We start from the raw sequence: 27,310 nt of genomic DNA, 5'->3' as shown, positions 1-27,310 counted from the left end.
CACCAGGGACTAGAATTGCCCTTAAGTAAAGTCATATCAACAATCAAAGGTCATTTAAGGTCATCCTGAAGCCATTGTGGGAATGACCTGTTCACTTATAATTTAGCTATAATTGCTTGAGGATGAGTATTTGACTTATATACTCATAGCTTGACCAGGACCATGCCCGTGCATCTAAAGGCAGCAGCAGAGGGTTGGTTCCCTGATGATGAACACATTTCTCCAGAGATGTAAGCATCTATATCTTAGCCTCAGATGGTTCATCAAGATCAAGACCATTTAGCTCATCCAAACAAACAAACAAACAAACACAAACAAACAGAATCCAACACTGGCCCAAGCAGTAGGCAGAGCACACAATCAAATTAGTTTGATCGCCATTTTGTAGTCAGCCATGGTCTGAGAGTTACCACTCTGGTGAGGTAAGGAATGAACAGGTCTTCAAAACATTTCCTAGAGCAAAGATGTAGATAGTTTGGATAAATTTCTTTTCCTTACCAGACATCTTCCCAAGATGTAGCATTTGCCTAGTGAAATCAAATTTAAAGGCGTGCCCTCTTCGCATTTTAGTACAAGGTACAAGGTATATCGAATTATACATAGAGGGAAATGACCTCAACAAGAGGAAATTAAAAGGCCAATGGAACATATACCTCGAATTGCACACATGCAAGTTGTCATAGCAAGTTTCACCATGAGCTCAGCAGAAAAACGACCAGAGTCACATTTAGAATTCAGTACAGCATGGGGTCTTTAATATGCCATTTGCATTATGACAGCTTAAACTTGTCTACCCTGGATTTGCTAGATCCTCAGCAGTGGGCACTCAGTGGCCCCCAAGCCTTTGTTGATCTATTTCTGGGAGGAAACAGAATTGTTGTATTGACATCTCTCAAGTTGGATTGTGTTTCAGACAATGAATGGGAGCCTGACTAGGGAAGCCTTGCCCTGGGGTAGGAGATGTTTCGACTGGAGAAACTTGGAAGTCAGAGGTACACCCTGTTCTGACTGAGCTTGATTGGCCAGATGAAAGCCAAAATAAAATAGCCCCTCCCTTTAGTCTCTACTAACAAGGTGTTTGAGGCAGGAAGAAGTGTGTTCTAGAGTTTCTGAACTACCCCCATTCCTCCTCTGAATCTGTACAAGTAGGTGGTATCTTTCTCTTCTTCCAGTTTGACAATCCTGTGATGGCACAAAAAAGATTCTCCCTCTTTTTTTTTGTTAAAAATACATACTTTTTACTTATTTATGTGCAGATGTACCCCATGTGTGGGCCAGAAGGGGGTGTAAGATCCCCTTGAGCTTAAGTAAAGGTGAATGTGAGCTGACTGATGTGGGTGCTGGAAATTGAATTCCAGTCCTCTGGAAGGTCCCCCAGGTGTTCCTGGCTCCTAACCGATGTTTCTAACCCCAGGATTTGCTTTGCTTGATCAGGGTCCTACACTAGTAACTAAATGGCTACTCTGGAAGCAGTAGGAAGCCGTTTGGCTGACCAGATTTAAATGTTAAAATACAGTACCATCTTTGGCAGTGCAAGGGGGAAGAGATTTGATGAGGACAACTTGAATACAGAGAATTAACAGTTCTCCATCATTCTGGTGCATGATGGATTGGGGGAGGGGTTGAGCACTCTTATTCATATGGTGCTGGCTTCATCCCACACAAAATTAAAGTGGCCCTGCTCTAAAGGAAATCAGACCTGCAAAAGTCTTGTCGTCCTTTGGTAATATGAATTTTCAAAGGGGTAACGATCTAGAGGCATTAAGAGGCTTAGGAATACATTCCTCTCTGGGCTTTGAGTTCTGTATGTGGTCTCTGTGGGAATTCCATGACTTGTGCTTTAAATCTCTTTACTGGAGTGGTAGGCAACCTAAGGATTTGCCTGCACAAACCTCTGCCTTCATTCTCAAGCTTCCTCAGGTGAGGCTCCTTCCAGCCAGCGTTAAGCAAGAATACTTCTAGCTGGAGTTCCAAGCAAAGCCTTAAAGGCCAGCTTCTTTTCACAGCTGACAACCAATAACCCAAGAACCTACTGAGAAACAAACTTTGCTCAAAAGGCCTGTAGAGATGACTCAATCCTGGATTGGGGGCACAGATTTAAGCAAGCTTTCTCCTCCTCGTATAATTTATTCCATCTATTGACCAAATGAAAAAGCTTAAAAATCTTCATTGTCCTCTGCTCTCTGGATAATGTGCTTTTACAAAGAGATATAAACTTGGGATTCCACCCTTGTCATCTCATTAATAACATTCATCATCCTTCTCCTCCTCCTCCTCCTCCTCAACAACAACAACAACAACAACAACAACAACAACAACAATAATAATAATGATGGAATTCCTGGTTTCCTCCCACTGTTTTTTGAACCGATGCTTGGGCACTGAAGGTAATGGGTTCCAAGGACCTCTATTGCAGCGCCTCCAGCCTCTCAGACTCAGCAAACAGGTCATGAAAGATGTCCCAGGCATTAAAAACTCAACCTGTTTTTGCCTTGGCTCCCAAGCCACCTGGGTGCAGGCAGCACAGCTGAGAGTAGCAATGGCCCAGCTCCCTCCCCTGTGCGCTCCTAGGAGGAGGACCCTACTCTGCGCAGGCGCCAGGGCGCCCGCGGACCCTCTGGCCAAGCGTTGGAGCCCAGAGGCAACACCCCCTGGCAGAGGCCCGACCTTGGCCCACTGGCTTTTGCTTTCTAAGGGAAACTGCGACCCTGCCCCAGCTGCCAGCCAGCACACTGTTAGCTACTCTCTTGCTGGCGTCACCAGCCTCCCGCCAGCCTGCACAGCCACAGGGCTTGCGCCTGACCTCCTGGGTGCTAGAAGATGCAGCTCGGGTCCCAAGGGGGTTAATGAAGAAGCATGCACCCACTGCCCCGTGGGCCAGACAATAGCGCAAACATTCTTGACGACCAGAGTCCCAGTCCCTTTGAGCACGAGGGTGCGCGCACGCGCGCCCGATCCCAGCGCCAAGCAAGCAGGGGCTGGCGGCTCCTTGGCTTCACTTTGGCGTCCATAGTCTCCACCCGGGTTCCTGGTGCTCAGAAGGCACTCCGTTCTCTAGGGCTGTGAGTCCAGGCCCAGGACTCTGCATCTACCCTGGAAACCCTGAACCAAGCTAGTGCAACCTCTGCCCAGGACCTGTCCCTCCACACCCGGCCCCTGCTTCCCCTCCCCCAGCGCGGCAGACCACCCTCATGGGGGCGGAATCAGCCCGCACACGTGTAGGGATTATTAAGCAGCCGGGCAAGAGGCTGTGGGCTCCACGCAGCAAGCTCTGTTAATTGGGAAGGAAGGGAGCTAGGACTGCTCAGAACTCCAAGGAACCCAGAGTGCGCTCCAAGGGTGAGCTGCAGGTTTAGGAAAGGAGGAAGCTTTGCCTTAGATCATCTCAGAGTGCAGGAAAGGGTAAGAAGTTTGGCATAGTTGCATGATGAGCATATCATTTCTCCAAGGGTTTGTCTGGACAAAGCCTAGCTCTGTGTCCTGAATCTTTTCCACTTCCAACGTTGACATCCGCACCTGGTTTGGGGGGCACAGCCCTCGACTTTTCATGTTTTACCTCTCCTTTCCCAATGTGCCCAATGAGACCGGAGCCCTCTGCCAACCTAACCCTGCTTAGTGCTTGGCCTGTGGAGCCTCGGCAGGTGGAGGCCCAGGCTAGATGTGGGGAGGGAGGCGTGTAGTCAGAGGGTCAGAATCTGAAGAGAGGAAGCTCCGGTAAAGCAAGCAATCCCATCTTTCCAGTTAAGCAGGACCCACCTATGTCTACGCGAGCTATTGGGGCACATCCCACAGATACCCTTTGTAAGAAGGATGCTTGGCAGAGAGGTCAGCATCAGAAGGCCAAGTTTCCCCCACGCGGAGCCCTCAGACAATCCTCTGCTCTCTCCAGGCGGGTGTGGAGTTGGATGGAGATCACAGAGTCCTCTGTCGCTTCTTAATCACCCTTGAATTTGAACCACTAGGGGAATAGAAGCCGGGGTAGTCTAGAGAGGAAAGGGGAATCGCTTGTGAGGAAAGAGGGAACAAATGAGTCAAAAGGCGAGAAAAGTCGTAAGACTTGGTTCCATCCTTTAAAAAGAAAAGCAATCTGTCTATAAAGATACAGATACAGGTTTGCCCAGGAGTGTGAGGAAGGAAACTAACACCGAAGCCCCAGAAGCATCAGAGAGTGAAGAAATGGGAACAGGTATTTGCCAATGTGAAAATCAATCAATTCTCATATTCTCTCTCTCTCTCTCTCTCTCTCTCTCTCTCTCTCTCTCTCTCTCTCTCTCTCTCTCCTCCCTCCCTCCCTCCCTCCCTCCCTCCCTCCCTCCCTCCCTTCTTCCCACAGAATAAACCTAGACCTAGCGCACAACACATGAGCTGTTGCCATCCCTCCGGAAGGTTGCAGCTTGGAGAGACTTAGGAGAAACCATCCCCTAACTCCTTTCAAGGAGAGATCCTAATTCACTGAGCCAAAAGCTCCAGGAACCATTCAGAGAGACCCTTCTCCTTTGGTTGATCAGACTTAGACAGGGGTTGCCGCTGCACCCACAGAGAATTGAGCTGATACAGAAACCCGGCCAGAACTCCCCGCTGGCTTCGTCCACCTTGCCAGACATTACAACTTGCAGAAAGCAAAGTCCAGGGAAGGAAAGAGGGGGCGACCTCACAGAGACAGCTAGTTGGAGTACCTTGGAGGGAAAGCAGAGGAATTGGGTGTGAGGAGGTGTAAGGCTGTGGGAACGCCACTCAGCTAGCTCTCCCTGATGGCACAGGAGCCCCGGAGAGCTTGAACTTGCCAGGCTGACGGTGCTCAGTATGTATCCCAGGTGCGCCTGGTCCGGGGAGAAGTCGTGGGAACTACCCCAGCCTGCGACCCGCCAAGCCCACCAAGCACCAGGAGCCAAGGCGCAGTTCTCTGCCCAACTCGTGCCGGGTTCTCTTCCCCTTGACAACCCACAGCACACAGCACAGAGAGAAATGTCGTTTGAGCCCAAGTGAGGGGGAAGGAAGGGCGGGGGTGGGGCGGGGGCAGATGAGGGGTGGGAAGAACGCGATGGAAGCTCGGTATCGGGCGCTGCGTTCCCTAACGTCGCTGGTGGACAGCCACCCGGCCCGTGTCTGCTGCTTGGTCCCTTACGGTTTTCAGATCAGACACTCGGGTTCGCAAACCGGGCCTCCGAGGGTTCGGCCGTCTCCCCGGTACCGTGTTAGCCTGTCTTACCCTTAGCTGCAGTGAGGAGCCCCGCGCACAGAACCGCCAGCACCAGAGGCAGGAGCAGCGACTTGAATTTCCTCCACGCAGTCATGTCTGCAGATATTCCACACGCACACGACACGGATGGCTCCTCTCCGATGCGCCGGTCTCCTCCGAGGAACGACCGGGCTCTAAACACAGCCCGGTAATCACCAAAGGGCAAGGCGAGCTGGCAAGAGCTCCGGGTCCCCAGCCCGGCCGCGCATACGACGCCTCCCGCAGCTCTGCGCGCCCGGCTTGCTCCGCTCCCGTAGCATCGGGTCCGAGCCACTGCGGGGCTGAAGATGCTCCGAGTGAGCGCAGCCCCGGGGCTGCCGGGGCCCGGGACGAGCGCCGGCCGAGCCGGGCAGGAAGGCACCAAGGCGGCGAGGCTGCGGGAGGGGGCGAGGCGCGGAGAGGAGCGCGCGCAGCCGGGAGCAACCTGGAGCGGAGGCAGCTGGAGAGAGAGCCAGCGAGTGGGAGGTGCGGGAGGGGCGCGGGGGGGGGGAGCGGGGCTGGAGCGGGAGGAAGGCGGGGAGCGAGCGCTGAAGACAGGCTGCTAGAGGCGCAAGGAGCCGCTGCCGTGGCGGCTGGACTCAACCATCCTACCCACCGAGAGGGGAAGGAGGAGGTTGGCACCGCACAGTTCGGGACTCAGCCCGGCCTCGAGCTTTCAGGCCCCTGCTAGTGCTCCTGCAGCGCTGCGTTCAGCCTCTGGCGCGGCTGCGCGCAGGCTGGAGCACGGAGACTTGTTGGGCGCTCAAGTGGGAGAAGCCCACGCCGCGCACCGGGAAGAAACCATACAATCGACCAGGCAAGCGAGCCTGAGGGCTCTGTGGGGGCAGGCAGAGTCTGGCCTCCATCCTGGGAGCTCTTTCTCTACTGACCAGGACTTCCCCTGCCTAAGTTCTGAAAGAAATGCAGGTGGGGGAGAGAATGGGCCCAGCTCTGACGGAAACTGGGAGCAAAAAGGTGCTTTTAAAAGATACTGTACATTATCTCTGAAAAGGTGACTGCCTGCAATTGAGATGAGCTGCTGACAGTTCTCTTCCCTGTCCATGTTTAGTCCTGTTAGGGTTACTTTACCCTCATTCCAAGCCCAGCTCTATGTGGGAACCAAAATGAATCTGAACTACCAGGCTGCTACCGTTCTGGTTATGAGAGCAGAAGAATTGGCAAAAGTCTAGTGAATCCCAAAATCAAATCCAGCATTCAAGAAGGGGTCCCCCTGATCCCTCAAAGAGGGATCAGGAGGAGCCAGGAGGAACTGGCTACAAGCAGATCTACCACAGCCAGGGAGTGCACACAGAGGAAACTGCTAAAGGGCTGGAGGTTAATTGAAAAGTCCAAACCAGGTGAAGGCTAGAGTTCACAGATGCTCCATTCTTAATCAGAAAGGATTAGGGAGTTCTAGAGGATTGGAGTGAAGGGGACACGGATATCTCATGCCTCCACCCACCATGGGAGCATCCATCCCATGAGGACTGTGTGCTGTTCACACCAAGGAGTGAGCATGGTATTAGGGAGGCAGGCTGGTGGCTGCATCATCTCCCTGTCACTGTCAGCGACTGAGTCAAGGTGTGCCCACTTCAAGTTTAGGGCTCTAGAGCCTTCTTGCTCCCTGTAGCCCATAGACCACCTGAGGGCATGAGAGTGACTCCAAAGATGTGTCTTACCCTCTCAGAGCAACCCTAGCCCTTACTCCTTCCCTTGGAGTTCTCTTCAGCAGGTCCTCTCTTGGAACTGATCTGAACTTTTCATTTTTGTTGTTTTGTGTCTTCTCATTGTTTTTATCCCTAGGGGAGAAAATTCCAGGGTATCTCTCTAAAACGTGGATTGAGGATGACTCCCTGTGCCCTTCAGTGTGAAAGAGAGTGGAAGGCGCCACCTCTAGTGTGATTTTTTTTAAAGTCATCCCCCAGGTGTCATTTACACTCCAGCAAGTGAACAGCAACAACAGCAGCAACAACAACAACAAAATCTTTCAAGACCCATTAGGAGATCCAATAGTTCATCCCCTGCTCCTACTCCGGACACATTGATCTCTCCAGGAGCAACACAGCTGAAGTCCCCCATGAAAAATGGTGTCCTGTCTTCTGAATGCCACTCCTAATGACTCATGTCACTAAGAAGGATTTCTGCCATTAAAAACCATTTCCAAATCTCACTACCTTGTGCTGGGACTCCCAGATGGATTCAAGTTATTAGGGCCTGAATCAAGAATGTTCAGTGTCTCGAGATGTCAAACACCTTTGCACAGAATGGTGGCAATATGCCAACTCAAGATTGAGTGTCTCCTTCATAGCAACATGCTTAAAGACCCTTTCCCTCTCAGATCCATGGTGATGCAGACCTGTAGTGGCAGCACTCAGGAGACAGACAGGGCATCACCTCAAGTTCAAGGCTAGCCTGGTCTACAAAGAGTTTCAGGCTAGCCAAAGCTTCACAGGGAGGCCTTGTCTCGAAACAGCAATAATTAAAAACCGTTTTTTTTTTTTTGATGCTTTCGTTGCAAATTTATCCATTTGAGTAAAATCATAGAGCAACGACAGTCTAAACAAATGACAGTCGTTTCAGATTAGAAGGGAAGAAAGATCCTGGGTCTGGAAGTTAGAATGACCTTGTCAGAATGCAACTTGATTGTGAGTCTGTGAACAAGGGAAAGACTGCCCAGGAAGAATGGCTCCTTCGGAGGGATATTGGGAATCTCCCCCATCCAGGATCTCAGAAGATTCTAGGCCCAGAAGAAAACCATGGGTCTCTGCTGCCATCTAGTGCTCAGCTTTTCCCGCTAGCATCTTTTAGTCCCATCTCTTTTTCATCTTCTGCTCTGGTCACTTACTGTCTTGGAAGACCTTTGCAGAGTACGCCTGAATGCTCCTTATCACCAGGCCACGGATGAAGGGCATTTTTAGCATCCTAGAGCCTCTCTTCTCTTTTGGCCTCTGATTTGTTGTGAGGGCATGATTTTCCCTCAGATCAAGGAATGGCCCTACGTTAGAATTGTCACAATATCATCTCAGTAAGGGACAGTGAGGTTTCACCCCTAGAAGGGCTGTGGGGCCTCTCTGCAGTGACTGGAAGGTTTGTACAGCTGCATGGGTGTGGATGCCTTTCTCAGTCTCTGCACAGCACTCTTCAGCCTCCAGAGCCTGGATAAGCTGCTCTAGAAATGATGCTGGCATCCAGACTGGCCCTGAGGAGTACATTGAGAAAGCGCTAAGAGGCCCCTGCCTTGCTGGAAAGATGGAGATGTCCCTAAGGCCTGGCATCATCACATGAAGGATGACAACATAAACACTCAGGAGATGAAGAGCGCCCGTGAGATGGAATCACCTAAGGATAGGACAGAAACATGATGCTTGAGATAAATATAGCTTGCTTTTCACAATGTACAAATGAGAATACTAATTAGCTGAAGGGCTGTACGGATATGAACGTCTTAGAGAATACGTCTTGTTGCTAGGATGGCTAAATATGACTTTGTTTGGCTTCTTTGATGCTGTATTTGAAAGACGGATGGCCATGGAAGCATTGAGGGGGACTTCTTTCTTTAAGAAATCCGGCTACCCGTCGGAAGCCACCTCTTACAAAAGCCAGAAGCTGAACTCGACTTGGATGTTTGTACACATGTAACTCCCTCTCCCCCATAGCAGAGCTTAGTACACATACAGTTGATGCTCTGGTCACCTACTAGTCTTGGAAGACCTTTGCAGAGTACGCCTAAATGACACCTCCTAAGGGGAAAGCGTAATGTTGCAGGGTTATAGAGTGCTCTGATAGTGATATCAGATCACGATTCTTTGTAAGTGACCCTGACACAACCTCTACAATATATCAATACCTAGGTCACCATTGAAAGAAGGTGTTGACATCTGAGCAAGTACAATGACAAGCTCTCTTGAGTCTCTTACTCATAGTTACCTGCCAAGCCTTTGCCATTTCTTTCTAATAAAGCAATATTTTAAATTCTCTTCGTGTGCATGCCTTCAGGATGGTGGATACTCACTACAAATGGTTCATTGCATAGAATGAGAGAATAGTGAGTCCTCCTCTTTCATCATAAGGTAGCTTGCCTGAAAGGGCGCTCCAGGAAACATGGGCATCTCTGTGCAGAAGGATAACTTAAATCGATGTGATACTTTGTGTATGCTTGGCCCAGGGAGTGGCAATATTCTGAAGTGTGGCCTTATTAGAGTAGGGGTAGCCTTGTTGGTGTGGGTGTGTCACTATGAGTGTAAGCTTTAAGAATCTTGTCTGAGTTGCCTGGAAGCCAGACTTCTCCTAGAAGCCTTCAGATGGAGATATAGAAGTCTCAGTTCCTCCTGCACCATGCCTGCCTGGATGCTGCTATGATCCCACCTTGATGATAATGGACTGAACCTCTGAACCTGAAAGCCAGCCCCAATTAATTGTTGTCCTTATAAGAGTTGCCTTAATCACGGTGTCTGTTCACAGTAGTAAAACCCTAACTAAAACACTTGGTCATCTGTATTATTGAAGTGCATGTGGCTGGCTTCAACCCCAAAGTATCTGATGCAGTTTTTCTCAAATCACGCCTAAAATTTGACATGTCTAAGAAGTTCAAGGTGACATGGGTACATCAGAAGTCACGATTTGACAAATACTGGTATCAGAGATTGACCTTGGAGTCAAAAGAATCTGCTTTGATCCATACATTTATCTTTTCTTCTCAGCAAGCGAGCACACAAACAAATGTTATCTAAGTGTGCTTCCGTATCTGCAATGTATGTAATGAGATCTTCCTGACAGACATGTGGAAAGAATCACACAATATTGAGACATCAGACACATAGTAAAGCTTCACAGATGGGTGTTTCCCTTTCCCACCATTGAAAGGGAAGAAAGAGAAGACGGGGAAAGAGCATTCCACCTGCACCAGCTCATATTTTAGGATTTTAAACTGGAACTGGGGAGACAAAAAAACATCAGTTGTTATCTCCAAAGTTGTCACAAGGTGAATCCAGCTGACACCCCGATGAGAAAGTGAAGATTCCTTTGCTCTGACTTTTAAGTTCAGCTTGCAAGGCAGCCTCCTAGCCATTTCCTGAGACCCGTGGAATAGAAGCCATCTTGAGAGTTCCTCTGCAGCTAGGCATCTGGCCACTCTGCCTGCGTATTAGTAATGCTCTCCTTCAACAAGACTGCCCAGCATGGAGTCACCATACACATTCACCAGCCCAGGCCGCTGCTTCATGTCAGACAGAGAGATAGCAAGGGGGAACCAGATGTCCTTGCAGAACAAATACTGTCTGGAAAGCTCACATATGTGCTGGCTCAGCATTAAGGCTCACAGTTGACAAGTGACCATTAACTTTCCAGAGACTTCCACTGTCTATATTCCAACAGATTTGAATGTCAAAAGGGCTATGCTAAAAGCAATTCTCTAGCTTTAGGAAGAGCCATTCTCCCTTCAGTGACTCTGTTGTCATGCATGTGACCGTCATACAGGATTCTGGCTAATGTGCAGGCTACTTCTCAAATTCTTATTTCCTTCATATTCCAAGTTTCACCACTTTCCTGTTCCTCACCTGACCCTGAATGTATTTATTAGCAGCCATTTATTGTGTAGCTTCATCGAGTTCTCCATAGGAGGGACATTGTATGATGAAAATATATACATATGAACAATTAATTTTACTCAGAGAAAGAGTCAAGATCAGCATGCATATTGCACACAACGCACTCCCTCCCTCTCTCTCTCTCTCTCTCTCTCTCTCTCTCTCTCTCTCACACACACACACACACACACACACACACACACACCACATCCTCTTTTGCAGTATAGGAATACTGTTGACTGCACCAGCCTTACCACTGAACGTGAATAAGTGACTCTGAGTTATTTCATTTAGTTCATTAAAAAACTATCAGCGAACTGCGGGGAGGTGACAAATTAAGAATGACTATCTAGCTCCCCTGTCCCTTGAATCCTGCTATCAGGAGAAAATGTAGACATCACCGATTTCCCCTTTTGAGAGGTGGTTGTCCACCCCTAAGTAGTTTCCTAATGTTGAGGAAATGTCTAACTAAAGTGTTTTCTTTCAGCTTTAAAATGGCACACAGGGCAATCATGCTTTCCCTCAAAAATGGGTTTCTGCCTCTGATGGCTTTTCACAGTGACACTGGGAGCATCTGGTACACCAAATTTCCTGTGGACACCACTACTACTCTTGCTTCTGTAGGTATTCACATAGAGAACATCCTAGGGTAGGTGTTCATCCAAAGGGGGTCATCCAAGACCAGGATCTCTTACAGTTTCACTGATATAAAACTACCTTTCCTCCCTGTCTATATCTACCTGCTTTCTCTATACCATAGATTGAGAAATCTTTGTACAGAAACACATGAGTCCTCACTAACCTCAATTAATGGGTCAATTTTCCCATTTCCCAACAGGGGTGTGTGTGTGTGTGTGTGTGTGTGTGTGTGTGTGTGTGTGTGTGTGTGTGTAGTATATATTATACAAAATGAACTGCCTAGTCCCTAAAAAGTCTATCTACTTTCTTAACTCATTTGATTGTCGGGAGAATTAATTAAGATGTATGGGAAAATTCTGGGTTTGAATTGGGCTAGAAATACAAATACAGACTTAGCTTTCTTTCTTTCCATCTTTCCTGTGTTGCCTCTGAATTTAAATGCATTCTGCACCCCCCACTTGAAGGACTGTCATTCTTTCCTTATTGATTGAAATAAGAGGTTTTCAGATGTTTGCTGAAATTGTCTATGCAAAAATCTTTCCTATTGGAAAAAAGTCCTCTTCAAAAAAGGCAAGTTATCATCTTTTGAAGTACTGCAAGCTTGTCGATTCTTGGACTATTCCTTCCACATGTGGAGCGGTGCTTCAGGCGGTGCCAAAATAGCATGTGATTGCTACCAGCAGCAGCAGCATGAGCAACCCGACACTGACATCCTGAGACGTGGCGTCGGTGCACTTAGTTAAACCACACTACCATATCTATTACCACATAGATCAGGAATGAGCATGTGCAGAACCTGAGATCCCGAAAGGTCAACCAGAGGGTTTTTAGGTCTTGTCAATAATTACCCTAAAGACCGGAGAAGCAGAAGCCTATGTCTAGGCCTTTTTCATTCCACCCTGCTGCCTCCGGGGAGACCACTGAAGTGTCTCTGATATTTCAAGACTTTGAATGAGCCTGCAGAGAAAGATGAGATCTAATATCAGCTTAAAACATGAAAAGGCATTCCAGGCAAGGAGGAGAGGCAAGTGAATAGATGTGGAGGGATATCTGCCCAGAGAATTCTATCAGATGATAAAGATTACTGAAAAAAAAAAAGTTCCAAGCTAGAACAGAGGCCTGTGAACTCTGACAGAGGAGAGGTCCACTCAAGTTGCACTATGCCAGAAATGGGGGAGGAGCCAAAATCTAAATATACACTATGATACATGATCAGGACATAAGAATCTCTAGGGCTCAGTTCCAACCTTCCTTCTCTATGTGTCACAGCAATTCACATTGCACCCAATATTTTAACATTGATGCGTATTATTTGTTTTTGCAGTGGCAAGGCTCAACCCTAGTGCCTTTTGCACACGATGAAAACGTTCTACCACTGAATGACAGCCCTAGCTCTCCAACTCATGTCAATAAGGCCATGGGAGCTCTGTATCGAAGCCATTGTTCGTGGTGATGACCAGCAAGCCCATAAAATTGTCAATGCCAGGAAAAACCACAGGGAGGGATGTAGGCTACAGCCACAGTGAGCATCAACTGACCTTCACTAAAATGCTTCCTGTCAGAAAACCCAGAGGCGGGCCACTGGGATGGCTCAGTGGGTAAAGGCATGTGCTCACAAGCTTGATGACGTGACTTTGATCCAAGGAATCCTCAGGGAGGGCACAGAGAACTGATTCCTACATGTTGTCATCTGATCTATTCTCATCTTCCATAACAGGCAGGTGTATCCCACTTCTAAAGGAATAAATGAATGAATGAATAATATACTAAAACCTCATGGAGAACTTTTAAAATGCCTGGAAAGGACCAAAGGCACCAAAGATGCAGAAACAGTGAATTCTCCGCACTATTGCTGGGAGGGTAAATAAACACAGCCATTGTAGAAAACAGTGTGGAGGGTCCTCAGAACATTACAAATGCACCTACCCTATGACCTCTCCGCCCCACTCCTGTGTAGAAATTCAAATGAAATGAGTCATACATACATACATATATATATATATATATATATATATATATATATATATATATATAAAATTAACGTCCACGTTTATTGGTGTGGCATTCACAGAAGCACAAAATACGGATTCAACAATGTGTCCATTCTCAGACGACTGAGCGAGGAAGACATGTGGTTCAAAGGCAAAATGGAATGCTTTTCAACCACCCTACCATGTACAGCCTCAGGATGGAGAAGGGGGACACTGTGTCTGCGCTGAAATAGAACAGGCAGAGGATCAAGTGCTGCAAATTTCCTCTCACCCGCGGACACTAAACTTATTGGTTCCATGTAAGGTGAGAGTTTATTGGAAATCCCCTGAGACTAGTCGGGAGTCTTGTTGTCGTCACGGGGATGAAGTGGGGATGGGAATGAGGCTCATGGTGTGGTTAGCAGATGAAATGATGCTAATGTTTACAGTGTGGCAAGTGACTATTGTCTATTATTAATCAGGCATTTCAAAACAACCACGGGAGCATTTGAAGCTTCGCAATACGGGTAATTAATAACATTTGAGGAGATGCAAATGATAGTTACCTTGATTTGATCATTACATACTGTGGTTGTAATAACGTGCCCCAGAAATGAATACAATTATGATGTCAATTACCTTAAAACAAAAAAGCAAAAAATCTCTGCACACCATAAGGAGTTGACAAACTCTCACATTCCATACAACCACAGCAGTATCGATCCCACCGTGTCTTTCCAATCCACTTTGCTTTTGTATTTCTACAGGGCTCTCAGTAGACAGTGGATATAGGAAATGCACCCACTTTTTGAGGGATGTGTTATATTTATGCGTGCGTGTATGTCATGTTGTGTACGCGTAAGTCAGAGAGCATCTTTTAAGAGTCAGTTCTCTTCCAGTGTTGAAGCCCCAGTGCTTGAACTCAGCTCCACAGGCAGGGTGCCTTTGATTTTGAGCCAGTCTGCTGGATTAATGGCTCATGCCTGTTGGCCTCAGCAAGCTGTTCTAACCCCTGGTGGGCAGGATAGGAGAGGTGGAGGCGAAGGGATGAAATTTGAATAACCAAGTCTGGAACTAAGCTTCTGGAGCCCAAGGACAGCATATATTCTGTAATACCATTTTATGTCAATGTATTAATTCATTAATATCCTCATGGAACTTACTTCGCAATAAAGAATGTACCAAAGCAATCATGGAGGAGGCTGTGTGATGACACATAGACTGTTTTATGCTTAGCTGGCTTTCTTCTATAGTTCAGGAGCACCTGCCTAGGGAATGGAGCTACCCTCAGTATGCCAAGCCCACTTATATCAATTAGCAGTCAAGGCAATCTCCCACAGATACAAGACAATCTGATCTACACAATTTCTCACTTTAGTTTTTTTTTTCCCCAAATAAGTCTGGGTTCTGTTAATTAGATACTTAAAGCCAAACAGAACAGCAGTGGAAATACTGGTTTAAAATTAAAATCATTATACTAGTATTAGCTATTATTATTTATATGGTCAAATTTCATTAATAGAGATTTATAAGTTATTGCCATGCATTTGACATCATAGATGTGGAATTCTAGATCATTGTAGACAGGTGTCCACACTGTAGCCACTAACAAGGTACCTTGACAACTGTTTCTTGTTGGCAAAATACTATACATATTATTAGCATCTTAGCCAAGCTGAAAGCCTAAAGGAAGACTCCAAAAATACTAGTGAGTACAAAATCCTCACCTTACCCACAAGTAGATTGCTAATTAAGTATGCATAGCCCACTGTGGGCATCCTATTCCCTTGGCAGATGGCTCTGAACTGTATAAGAAGGCTAGCACTGTATAAGCCAGGCTGTGAGCCATTAAACACCATTTCCTACATGGTTCCTGCTGTACTTTTCTTGGGGTGGGGGTGCCTCTAGTCTGCGGTACTGCTGTGTGGAATAGCAAGAAGGCTTGCCTTCAAGTTTCTACCTTGCTTAGATGACCATGTGAGTTATTACCACTGTTTTTATACCTTCCCCAGCATCTTTCTCTACACAAGAATTTTGAATTTGTACCTGTGACCCTCATCTTGCCCTCCAGAAAACCTTGGGTTATGACTTGGATATGTTTTGTGTCTGTCATAATTCATGTCCAGGCTTAATGTCTCAAGGCCACTGTATTAGGAGATGGACTCTGATAAGATCATTGAATCATGGAGCATCTCAACCATTATGAACAGATTAATGTCTTCCTTAAGAGATTAAGCTAAGTCAAGTCTCACTGTCCTGGACTAGTTCCTACAAAAGCAGCTTGTCATAAATTAGGTGACCCCTGTTTTCAGCTTCTTTTCCATGAGCCTCTAGCCCGTGCTACACACCTACCTGATACACATGCTCATAGTATGATAGGGCACAGGTTCTGACAGATTCAGCTACCATTGCTAACTCCACAGGTTCCATACCTCTCGTCTGAAGAAGCCTCATTTATTCATCAATCAAACAGCCTGTGGGATCAGTTGAAGAAACAGAAACCCGATCACACACCAGAGTTAAAGAATAGTAATTTATACACAAGGAATTGAGGCTGGAAGGATAGATTTCCCTTTCAAAGCCACACTCTGTAGCGATGTGTAGGTCCCTCCTGTCTAAGGCTGCAGCTCTGTGTAGATCTGCGCATTTGTTCTTGTCAGAGTCAGCCTTGAAATGAGAAGATTTCAAAAAGTCATGATTGGTTTGTTACAATGCCTAAATAATTGAGAGAAAAACCTGCAAACGGCACAATAAATCACATTCCTACAAGACTCCAAGAATCCTAATCATTTAACAAAACCTTCCCGACAAATAGAGTGGAACATTTAAATATTATAAATCAAGGAGTTTTAATGTTTGTGAGCAATTCCTGGTGATGGAGTGGGTGGCCAAACGGCAGGCAGGCTTTAGTGTGTCTCTGCAACTCCCTCTTCAAGGAGATAGACCACATTCCCCAAAATGTTAAACCATCCTGGCAGATGCTTTATTTAGGGAAAGAAAAAAAAGGCAGAAATGATGCTCGTCGCATTGTCTTGGGAAATGCTTCATGTTTGTTTAGAAAAATGAAACATGGGGAAGTTTGTGAATAGCAGCCAGCACTGTTGCAAAGGGAAGGACCTGAGACAGCATCGAAGAGAATTACTGCTTTTCACCTCAACTCATACAGCGTGTTGATTTGATCCCTTTTGCCTGCCAGGGCAAGAATGTCCTTTATCACAATTCTGGAGCCCGGTGACGTCTAGCTCTCAGTGTCAAAGTGACTGAATTTCCATCACTGTTACGAGGAAGTAATTCTCCACCTAGAATATCCTACTAGGAAAGTGTAGTCCTGAGAGTCTGATGTTTGACATCCTTAGTTTTATCAATGTTAGAAGAAATCCTGTGCTCACAGGACATAGGCTGTCGTAGCCTCTGCTAGGTGGTAAGTTTTCCAGGATGGGTGACTCTGATCACTGAGCGGTGTTCATTTGTGTATGGAAGGAATTGGGGGACTCCAGCTGACACTGGGAAACTGTTGGTTTTACACTTGATACAGACCTGTGTTCACTGTTCTGTCTTCTTCTTGGAAGGGCTAAGAAAACCTTGAGTTGATATGGGAAAATATTAGCCATAAACATTAGAATTAAGTCAAAATAAAGGTGTGTTTTCTGACAGGGATATGGCCATTTCAAAGACCCCAGTGATTAAACCCATGGGTATAGTAGTTTTCTTCATGTGGGTGAGTCTCAAAGGGACGTCAAAGACTTTGTCTTATCAGATCAAAAATGGTGATAGCATCTGCAAGTACTGGTGTTTTGGAATGAGTGACCATTTTGTGCAAAAGTCAGCAACTTCAGTTTCTTTCTCCCAAGTTTTATGGCCCAAAGTTGCTCCCCTATAAAGACTTTCTACCAAGACCAGCAAACCCTCCCTCTGTGCTATAAACAGTCATATCTCTAAGGGTTTGGGTTTGTTGTATATTAGGTGCTAATCCAGAAGATCAAGGACAACTTACAGGATCCCAGCTCGTCTGTTGTGTGAGTCTGGCTGGCTACCCTCTCGTCATTCTTATGCCACTCAGTCAGGTCAAGCCCAAAGCAACTGAGGATGAGCATCTGCAGCCGTCTGTAACCATGCTCAGGAATCTCTTCCATTTGGAGGTTTGTTTATGTTGCAGGTATTGCCATGGTTTGAATAGGAATGGTTCCCAAGGACTCATGGGTTTGAATGTCTGGCCCATAGTGTATGATACTATTAGAAGGTGTGGCCTTGTTGGAGGAACTGGTTACTGGGGGCAGGCTTGGAGGTCTCATATGCTTAAGCCACAGCCCCGTGTGGCTCTTGCAGCTATCTCTTCCAGCTGTCTGTGGATGAAGATGCTCGTCCTCTAGTATCATATTGACCTGCCCACTGCCATGTTTGCCACCACGGTGATCATGGACTAAACCTCTGAAACTGTGTGCAGCCCCAGGTAAAGGTTTCCCTTGATAACAGTTGCCATGGTTATGGTATCTCTTTACTGCAATAAAACCCAAACTAAGATAGGCATCTAGGAATCTAGGAACTTCTTGGGGTTAGATCTTTGATCAGCAGCTCTGTGACCTCAGATCCTCTTTAGGAATGATAGTACACAGCTTCTCTTTGGGATGACCCAAATGACCCATTGGTGGTTGGTTTAATTCTTGGATATGGGAATTATAAACAACATCACTTCTGTGCTATGGAACTCTGCTGATATCACTTCTAAGACTGGCCCATCTCCAGACCTTTTCTCCCTTCTTCCCAGTAAAAAAGGGGTCAATGTACTGCTTGCAATTGAAAAGTTTCTTTGTCTTTGGCATTTCCAGTTTTGCTCAACTGTGAAATGCATTATGCCCATATCTCCCTAACAAGTAGCTAATTTCCAAGGAACTTATCAGAGTTTTGAACTAATTACAAACAAATGCTCAAAAACCATTGCTATCTTTCAGACACATATGCATGCGTGTGCGCACGCGCGCGCGCGCGCGCACACACACACACACACACACACAAACACACACACACAATTTTAAAGTAAAAGCTAGGTAAAAATCTAGGAGATTGTATTCAGATAAAAAATTTAAATGACATTTACAATTTTTGGTACTCTTTAGTCTGGTCTGAAAAACACTTAATTTAAGTGTATATTGCTGCTTAGACTGGCATACCATTATATGAAATTACCTAAAGATATTCTCTGGATATCATGCCCCCTTGCCATCCTTGGGAAAGAGCATTCAGACTATATTGCCATACTCCACTGTCCTGACTGTATCCCTGGATTCTGCTGTTACTCCCTCAGCCACATTCACACTCCTTTGAAAGTGTGATTTATCAAACTCCACGCATTGAACTCTACAGTGCCCCCATGTTTTGTCTCATATACACTCTGACCTCTGTTCAAAGGAGGTCCCAAAAATCATTCTAGCCAGGAACTGGGGATTTATGCAGAACTCTGCTCCTACCTGTGAATTCACAAAACCCAATATGCTGTACCATGATGATTGTTGAAAGTGAAACTCCATATTTGAGAAGCAGATGTGTACACATGTGGTTCCATTCCTGAAATTTCTTTTTTGCCTCTTACCAAAGCAAGGGACTTTTGATGGAGAGGGTGAGACTTGTTCTTTATGAGGGGCACAAGCACAGAGCAGGTCAGACCACTGTGTCTTAGACATTGATGGATGTTAGCTGTGTGGAGAATGATGGGACATGTAAGTATAAGATTTGAAAGTAGAGACAGACGAGAGTACTAATACTAAAGATTGGAATGAGGCTGTGAAGAAAGATGTCACAGATGTGCATGTGTGGGCCTGGGTGTGCATGACCTTATATATGTCTGCATGTCTGGGAAGGTGGATGAGTAGAGTTTGGGCTCTTACTTTGCAGATATTCCCTGATTACACACTGATTCTATGAAATCCTTTTTCACTTACTCTATCCCTTACTCTGTTGGAACTGACCATTTGAGGCTAGTTAATCTATATTGGAGAAAAGATTAGTTTAAATTATGGTTTTAGAAGTTATGAATCCAATTTAGGTGTTTGCATGTGGTGAAAGACATCTGAAGTGGGGGTGCTACTACCCCAAAGATGAGTTTTATATCCTAATAAGAGGGCTTCTGTTTGTTTTTTGCTTTTGTTTCCCCATAAAGAAAGTAAGTGTTCCAAAGCCCAGGTGCTCTGAAAAGCTGAAAAAATGGGCCAAATGGGTGGTTTTCTTGCTATCGTGATTGTGGAGGTTAGATGGTATGCACATAGGTTGGGAACTGTAACTAGAGACATAGGGGTGGAATGTTTTTGTTATCCTGAAAGAGATGTCTTGCTCCTACCAGCACTGTCTGTCTGTCTACTGAGACCACTGGCATTTGTGTGCATGTCATTTTGAAGATGGCATCCTCCTGCAAGAACACACCACATACATCACACATGTCTTTTGTTGATACCTGAGTCACTGGGTCATCCTATTTCAATTAGAATTAAGCAATCCCTTATTTACATTCATACATACATAGATACATACATACATACATACATACATACATACATACATACATGCATACATCATTTTCCTTTAGATACACATGAAATAAGAGTTAAAACTAACAGTCACAGTCTTTTTGCAAATTGGGCTTCTAAGAATGTGAAAAAGGTCCAATGGGCTCTAAGGGTGGAGCCATGATTAAAGAGAATTCTCTTCCAAGAAAGACTGCAATTAGTAAATTTCTCTTTCTCCTTGACATGAGGACAAGACATAAACCAAGAGGGGGTCCTTTATCAAGGCCAAAAACCATTAACAGCTCAACTTTGGAACTTCTAAGCCTACAGAACCATTACAAGATGACTTTTTGAGTCCACAATCTACAGTGATATAGTATAACAATATCCCAAGTGTATAAGACATGTGACGTGCTCTCTTAAGTAGCCAGGAGCTTTTCAAACCTTGCTCCATCCCTCTGGTTAGAACATCAGTGCACCTGTGAAGATTCTAAGTGCTGGACACTGGACAGATGGAAAAGCTACTTCATAGTCAGAAGAAGAAGTGCACAGTAATTAAACACATGAATACCACGCCGCCCATAATCTTGAACTGCAAAATTCTCAACCTAAGAATTTCTTTTGAAATTGGTCTTTTAATGTGTACAATCCAGGATTGTGTCTTTGGCTGACTATAAATCAAAGTATGGTGCTATTTCTAGATGAATTTGCTGCCATGGCAACATGTGTGAGGTCACTGGGAGAGCCCCATTGCTATGTAATGTGCAGGGTGTGGGCACACATTTCTTGAAAGATGGGCAGAAATGTCAAGTCTTGAATGAAAAGGGGTAATACTGGATGCATAAAACGTAAGCAGGCACTATTGATGGCTAATTATATCATTTTTATTTACTGATTTCTGGCTTTCTGAAGAAAATTTTAGCATGTGGCTGCTGAACTAATTGTATTAAGTCGCTAATATAATATTGATTAATACCAGTTTCTCAGAGGTTAAACAACCATTGGCTTCTGCATGAGTAGCAAGGGGCAGAACAAAATGCAGAACAGTACTTGACAAGTACTGTGAGCTCCAAATTCCTTAAATTTTGATGCTTTGGAAGAAGTAAGTGCAAACTCACTATTTATTTAGTTACAACAGAAATCTCTGGGCCCAACAAGCTAACACAGGGTTGGCAGATCCCAACTCCCTCCATGCTCTCCCTTGGACATCAAATTTAAGTTTCTCAACTGCAAGCATCACAGATTATTTCTCTCCTTGTTTTGCCAATGAATTCAGAACTTTAATACTCTCTATGTTGACATTTAGCCCACAGAGAGAATGCATGGGTACCCCCAGCCCTCGAAGTCATCACATCAGGAGATATTTTTACGGTCAGAATCCTGAAAAGGTTGCACTCATTGCTGTCTTAATTACACCAAAGAATCCCCTTATCACTGTAAAGGGAACATCCCATTGGACCCAGGAGAGGCCTGTCTGCTGTGAGGAAAGAGTGAATAGTCTCAAGAAGCCTCAGCACAGCCAGTGCAGCCATTCCTCAGCTTTGGGCTTTGGGCATTGGGAATGGTCCTTTGACAGAAGGAGTTTGTTTCTTAACAATAGCATGGAGCTAGCTGAATTACACATTTAGTTCACCAGCGCCCCTCCACTCACCCGAGGTCATTTTGGAATCTGCTGGGATCTGAAGAACTGCATGCTCTTACACTTTCCAGCCACACTCTGGGAAGAGTCAGCCAGTGATAATCTAATTTCCTTAAGAAACAATCCTCTGCTTCTGTCTGTCTTTTTCTCGGGATTGCACCTGACAGACTGAAGCTCCTCTATCAGATTATTATGTCACAGCTCAGGTATTTGTCAAAACAGATTCTTTCCTGCCCTTCATATTACCTTTAAGTTGTGCTGTCTTGGGGTGCAGACAAAGCCAAACTCTAGTGATGAGAAAAGTTGCTGAGAGGAGGAGAGATCTCCTGGAGAGAAATGTCACACCCAAGTATTACAAAAGAATTCACTGGATTGCCAGCATTATGGCGTGTGTATGTGAAATGTGTGTATTTGCACCCTCATTCGTGGATATGCTGGTGCAAATCCAACTTTAAAGAAAGGAAGCTGAAATGGAATTGACTAGATTATCAGCCTGCTCATGTATGCAAATGAAATGTGTGTGTTTGCTTCTCCATTCACAGCTAGTTGGTGCACATCCAATGTTAAGGAAGGAAGCTAAAATAGAAAGAAAAAGAGACAGCGAGAGCATGCTTTCTTCTTTCTGTGAAAAATAAGGAGAAAAGGAGTGAATAAGAGGTTTGGGGTAGGCTCCACACTGCGAGGAACAGCAATGCGGGTTTTGTGCATACACGCCCAAATATATTTTGATCACCAAACATATGATGGATGGTTGAATAATGTCTGAAATCTTCCATGAAATTTGAGGATACATGCTGCTTAGGCATCACACTTCAGTAGACATCATATCACTGTGAAATAGTTGACTCCTGCTGCCTATCTGAGCATATGTACATAAACTTGGGGTCCCATGTTTCAGCATAGGCAGGATGCAGGAGAAGAGTTGAAAGAGAGTCAGCACTGACTACCTGATTTGAAGACCCCTCTCTGTACACCGTAAAAATGAGACACTCGTGCTGTAATTGCGAAGAGCTTCAAAAGAGGAAAAAGGCATTCAAGTGAGTGTGGGGCCTCTGCAGACCAAGTCCTTGTAGCTTTGGGAGAAGCAGAAAGGGCTTCAGATCTGTATAGCCAGAAAGGTACCCAGAGGGAAAGTGGTTTGAGATTCGAAGAGAAGCCAGTAGCTCTAGGCACCCTGCTTTGTAAGATGTAGTGGGGCAGCTTTCTTGATCTTCATGCAAGGAACAGTTTTTGAAAAGGACCGACACCTTTATCTTGTTTCTAACATCTTACATAAAACACGAGGAGAATCTCTCAACAGAGACAGACACTGTTTAGTCAAGCATGGTTCCCGGCAGTTCCCTGAGTTCCACTGAACTTCCAATCGAAAGATAGTTTCCTTTTGCAAGCCCACAGTAACCAGGGGTAGTCCAGAGAGTATGCTCGAAGGAATTATCCCTGCTTTTAAAATATTTCACCAGCTGCATCATTGAGTGTCTTTCATATCTAACAGAGTTCCAAGCTTAATCCACTGACTGGGAACTGTGTCATTTGCCATCTCCATTTCGTTGTATAAGTAAGAAGCATTCATGTAGCATGATGTCATTATTATAAAGGTGATCTTACACAGCTTGTAAACTGGGACATATTACTTTCTACATTTCAGACATGTTTATGGACACGGAATAATTTCCTACTGATGAATCCAGTTCCTGGGTTCTAGGAAGATTGTTTGAGATTCTCTCTCTGTCTCTCTCTGTCTCTCTTTCTCTCTCTGTCTCTGTCTCTCTCTCTCAGAGAGAGAGAGAGAGAAAGGGGGAGAGAGGAAGAGAGAGAGGATGAGAGAGACAGAGACAGAGAGAGACAGAGAGGGAAAAAAGGAGAAAGGGAGAAAGGGAGGGAGAGACAGTGAGAGAGAGAAGAGGAGAGGAGAGGAGAGGAGAGGAGAAGAGAAGAGAAGAGAAGAGAAGAGAAGAGAAGAGAAGAGAAGAGAAGAGAATAATTCTACTAGTTTGTATATTACAACAGATCAGCTTTCAATGAGTAGGCTCATGAATAATTTGTAATCAATAATGATTTTTCCTAGCCACAAGTTCCACATTTATATAATCTGTCTCCTGCTGAAATTTAAACAGGGGTTTGAGTGAATAGAACCTTAGCCTGCTGGTCAGTCTGCTGGCATACACTGCTTCTGAAAGCAAACAGCTCTTAGAACTGTGAGTTATGGGAACAGGCTGGGAGGTGGAGAGTGCGTCCTGAAAGAAGACCCCCTCATGATGGAAGTCTCATGCCACTATCTTCCATTTTAGCAATCGCCCTCTCTCCTCGTCCTTCTGTCTACACTTCAGATATGTATTGAGGACAGGTAGGAAGTTCAGACCCTTATCGGAGCTTCATTTCAGTTCTCCACTGTGGCTTTCAGGGTCCTCTATAGGTACAACTGAGAAAAGGAAAGACTTAATTTCTATATGACATTTTTTTTAAATATCCATGAATCATTCATTTCAAAACAGTCACTGATTCTGGTGTGATGACGTCTAAGGGAGCATTGACAGGATGTGACTCTCTGGTGCTTTTGCAGAGCATGTAAGAATGCTGGAGTTTTCAGAAATTGGAGAATCAATAGCCCAGTTTAACTTTGTTAACATAACACTAAGTTCATTAACCAGAAATATCCTTTCTGGTTGAACATTTAGGAATATGGTGTGCACTGCTATTCAAATGGATTGAGGCAAGCTTTTTGCCTTAACTATTGCCAAGGAGAGTAGTTAATATCATTAACTATGAAGGGCTAGACAGGTATGATAAAGAAAACCTCAGTGTATACCTTAGGGCAGTTCATACACCACAGCGGAGGTGTTAGCATGCAAGCTGGGCATCCTACTCTCTTGTGGGGATTCTATGACCTTTCAGACTTTTAGAGCCCCCAGTTTCCACTACTACTTATTTCTATACAGCAGAAACTGTAGACAGTATTGAAATAATAGTGGATACAATAGGAAACAAAATAAATGGACAGAGAGGAAAACAAATCCAGGGTCAGGTTCCTGGCTCTGTCCACGTGGATATGCACCATGGAGCTGTACATCATGATAGCAAGCTGCATTTCAGCTCCCAGTTCACTCCAGCTCGAGGCCCCACCACACATGTGACTAGAGTGTCCTTACTTGCCAACCAGGCATAGGAAATTTGAAGTTTATCTGACCTCTCAGACACAGGTGGGGAGTTGAACAATAATGCATTTTCCCTAGTGTCTGCAGTAACCTTCCACAGTAGATTCTTGATGCTGCCGAAATTCCCCAATCGATTTCAAGGAGTTGATGTATACCCTCTTATCTTAAATATCAAAGACAGTACATAGTGGCTGTCATTCATTCTGTGTGCTCACCTTCTCTGCCCCCCCACCTCTGCAACATGGCTTCATTTTGTAACTCTATTCTGCCAGGTTTTGCCACTGACCCTTTCTTGATTGCTATTTTTCATTCCATTGTTTTGAGTCAGGGTCTCCTAGTAAGGTGCAGACTACCCTGGAACTCTTGACAATCCTCCTGTCTCAACTTCTTGGGTGCTAAGATTCCAGGCATGAGCTAACATGTGAGGGTTTCACATGCCAATTTTGGCCAGCTGAGAAATATCCATGTTGCTTTCTTCAAACAGCAATACAGAGACTGTTGACTGTATAAAAAGATGCTGTTTCTTTTCTTTCTTTAAAAATCATACACCGGATTGTATTTTAATATCAAGGATGACAGGTATTCCTTGTCACTTTTTTCATTGTCTTGGAAATAATTTTAAACTCCAGATAATAAGGTCATCTATTCTTTTCCAACACATCCCCCTTAGTTGTACAGTTACCAACAGTAGGTGGTTCTAGGGTTGATGATCTGCCTTGTGTCTGAGAGATTCAAATACCCAGTGTTCATCTTTGAAAACAGAAACAAAAATAAGAAACATCAATAAGGTGGCAGTATAGAGCAAGATTGCCTGTTGTTTGTATTTCCACTCAAGAGCACAAGTATGTCTCTGGGGATGTGGGTACACACATTCTGCAGCTTTTTATAGGAAGGCAAGGCTAAAGCTTGGTGAACCCTCACCAAGATCTTGGTGTGCTTCTGGGAGGTTTCAGAATAGGAGCTGTCATTCTCACTGAAGACTGAACTTCTCTAGGGAGCTTTAAGCTATCCTGACACCTTGTCTTCAGTCCCCAGACACTCTGAATTAATTGTTGACTTGTCCAGTGGAGCATCTCAGAGACATGGGGATGTTTCTAGCATGCCCAGACACATCCATGCCACATTGTGATTTGAACTCTCATACCTGGGCTTAAAGGTGGGCCTTGCTCCTGTCCAGGCAATCTCATCCACTGTCAGTGATCCATGGTGCTTTGGGAATCAATGTGTACAAGACTAGTTAGTTCTCTGTGGGGGTGTCACTCAGTTCTCTATCACACTGAATCTTTGTAACAACAGCAACCCTCTCATACTGTGAGCTATTTTTCCACTGTTGTTTTTAGTATGGTCTACAAAAAAAAAACCTATTTTGAAAAAGGCAAGAGCTACTTACCCTAACCTACCATCATGGCCTTGAATTCAAGATGTAGTCCTGGCTAACCCAAAACTCATAGCAACCCTCTAGTCTCAGTCTTCTAAGGCCTGGGAATGCAAGGATACACAATTATACCTTGTTTATATTTCTCAATCACTTTGTCAAAGTCTATAATGATTTTGTTTGTTTGTCTCTCTGGGGACTGAACCCAGGGTCTGATGCGTTTCAGGCAGTCAGGGTACCACTGACTTTCATTCCCATCTTTTGACAGGGATCTACAACCGTTAGGGAAAGGAATCAATAGGAAGATTGGGTTAAATACCATTCAAATATCACCTAAAATGTACCTTTCTTGGTTTCTAGGTTCCTGTCTGAAATGCGACTTAGACATCTTTCCTTTTGCACTCCCACATGACATACATGCACATACACAATGTATGCAGACACAAAACAGAGTTTTCTTAGCATGGGGTATTGTGTAAATGATTTTAGAGCTTTATTCTTCCTTCATGTGTAGTGTTTATATTTGCTATGTAATATATACACTCTACAAGAATATGTATAATATATGTGGTTGAAATGTTCATAGCATATGCATGCTAAATCCAGAGCTATACTGAGATCAGATTCTCTTCATAGCATTTTTTGTTTGCAATTTGTATTACTCATTTACAATTATTGTAGTCCTATGTGTGTGTTTGTGCATGCACGTCTGTGTATAGATATATACATGGAGATGAGAGTTTATATTGAATATATTCCTCAGTTTCAGTTGTATTTCATATATTGAGGAGTTGAGGTTTTTTCTCCCTCAACATAAAGTTTGTTGTTTGGATTACTCTAGGTAGTCAGATTACCCTAGGGATCTCCTAGCTCTGCAGGAATTACATCTAAGTTACTCTCTTGTATGACTTTTATATGGTCCTTGGGTTCTGGTCCCTACTTGTTCTGCAAGAGCTTTACCTACCTAACCACCTTGCCAGCCCATTGTCCTACTTTACCTTACACTGTTTTTAATAATTGTGTCTAATCTCATGAGCAATGACTGTAACCAGCTTTTCCTTCCTCCCTCTATGACATCCTTCAATCATTTTCTCGTTTGCTTCCTGTTCCTCTGTGGGTCTTGTTTCTCCCATTTTTCCTTCTTTTATTTTTGTTTTATAATTTAAAAATGTTTGATAACTGAACTCTCTCTTCTGAAATCCACATTTAAAACATGACTGGGTTATTAGGCAGGG

At 44.7% G+C, this 27,310-nt stretch overlaps 2 protein-coding genes and 1 long non-coding RNA gene across 3 annotated transcripts in view; 1 reads left to right on the top strand and 2 right to left on the bottom strand.

Annotated features, from left to right (window-relative positions):
- Nucleotides 1–5,688, bottom strand: part of Csmd1 (CUB and Sushi multiple domains 1) — a 1,600,021-nt gene extending 1,594,333 nt beyond the window's left edge. Inside the window, exon 1 of one of the 2 annotated variants that reach the window (XM_087588866.1) lies at nt 5,210–5,688. In XM_087588866.1, the coding sequence (XP_087444992.1) occupies nt 5,210–5,294 (85 nt within the window). In that variant the 5' untranslated portion in view covers nt 5,295–5,688. The remainder of the gene's footprint in view (nt 1–5,209) is intronic. The other variant, NM_001037327.2, reaches the window with a different exon arrangement.
- The window catches only part of Erich1 (glutamate-rich 1), a gene marked incomplete at its 5' end in the record, with an annotated part of 52,793,804 nt that overhangs the window by 3,345,627 nt on the left and 49,420,867 nt on the right, over nt 1–27,310 (bottom strand).
- Nucleotides 3,977–9,194, top strand: LOC148000633 (uncharacterized). Its single transcript, XR_015640068.1, has 2 exons — nt 3,977–4,186; nt 7,022–9,194. It is a non-coding gene; the product is annotated as an uncharacterized LOC148000633 (long non-coding RNA).

Source organism: Rattus norvegicus, chromosome 16 (genome assembly GCF_021556685.1).
Source record: "Rattus norvegicus strain SHRSP/BbbUtx chromosome 16, alternate assembly SHRSP_T2T, whole genome shotgun sequence".
Classification (NCBI taxonomy): domain Eukaryota; kingdom Metazoa; phylum Chordata; class Mammalia; order Rodentia; family Muridae; genus Rattus; species Rattus norvegicus.
The sequence above is the reverse complement of the archived record's forward strand: the minus strand, read 5'-3'. Positions and strand labels throughout refer to the sequence as shown.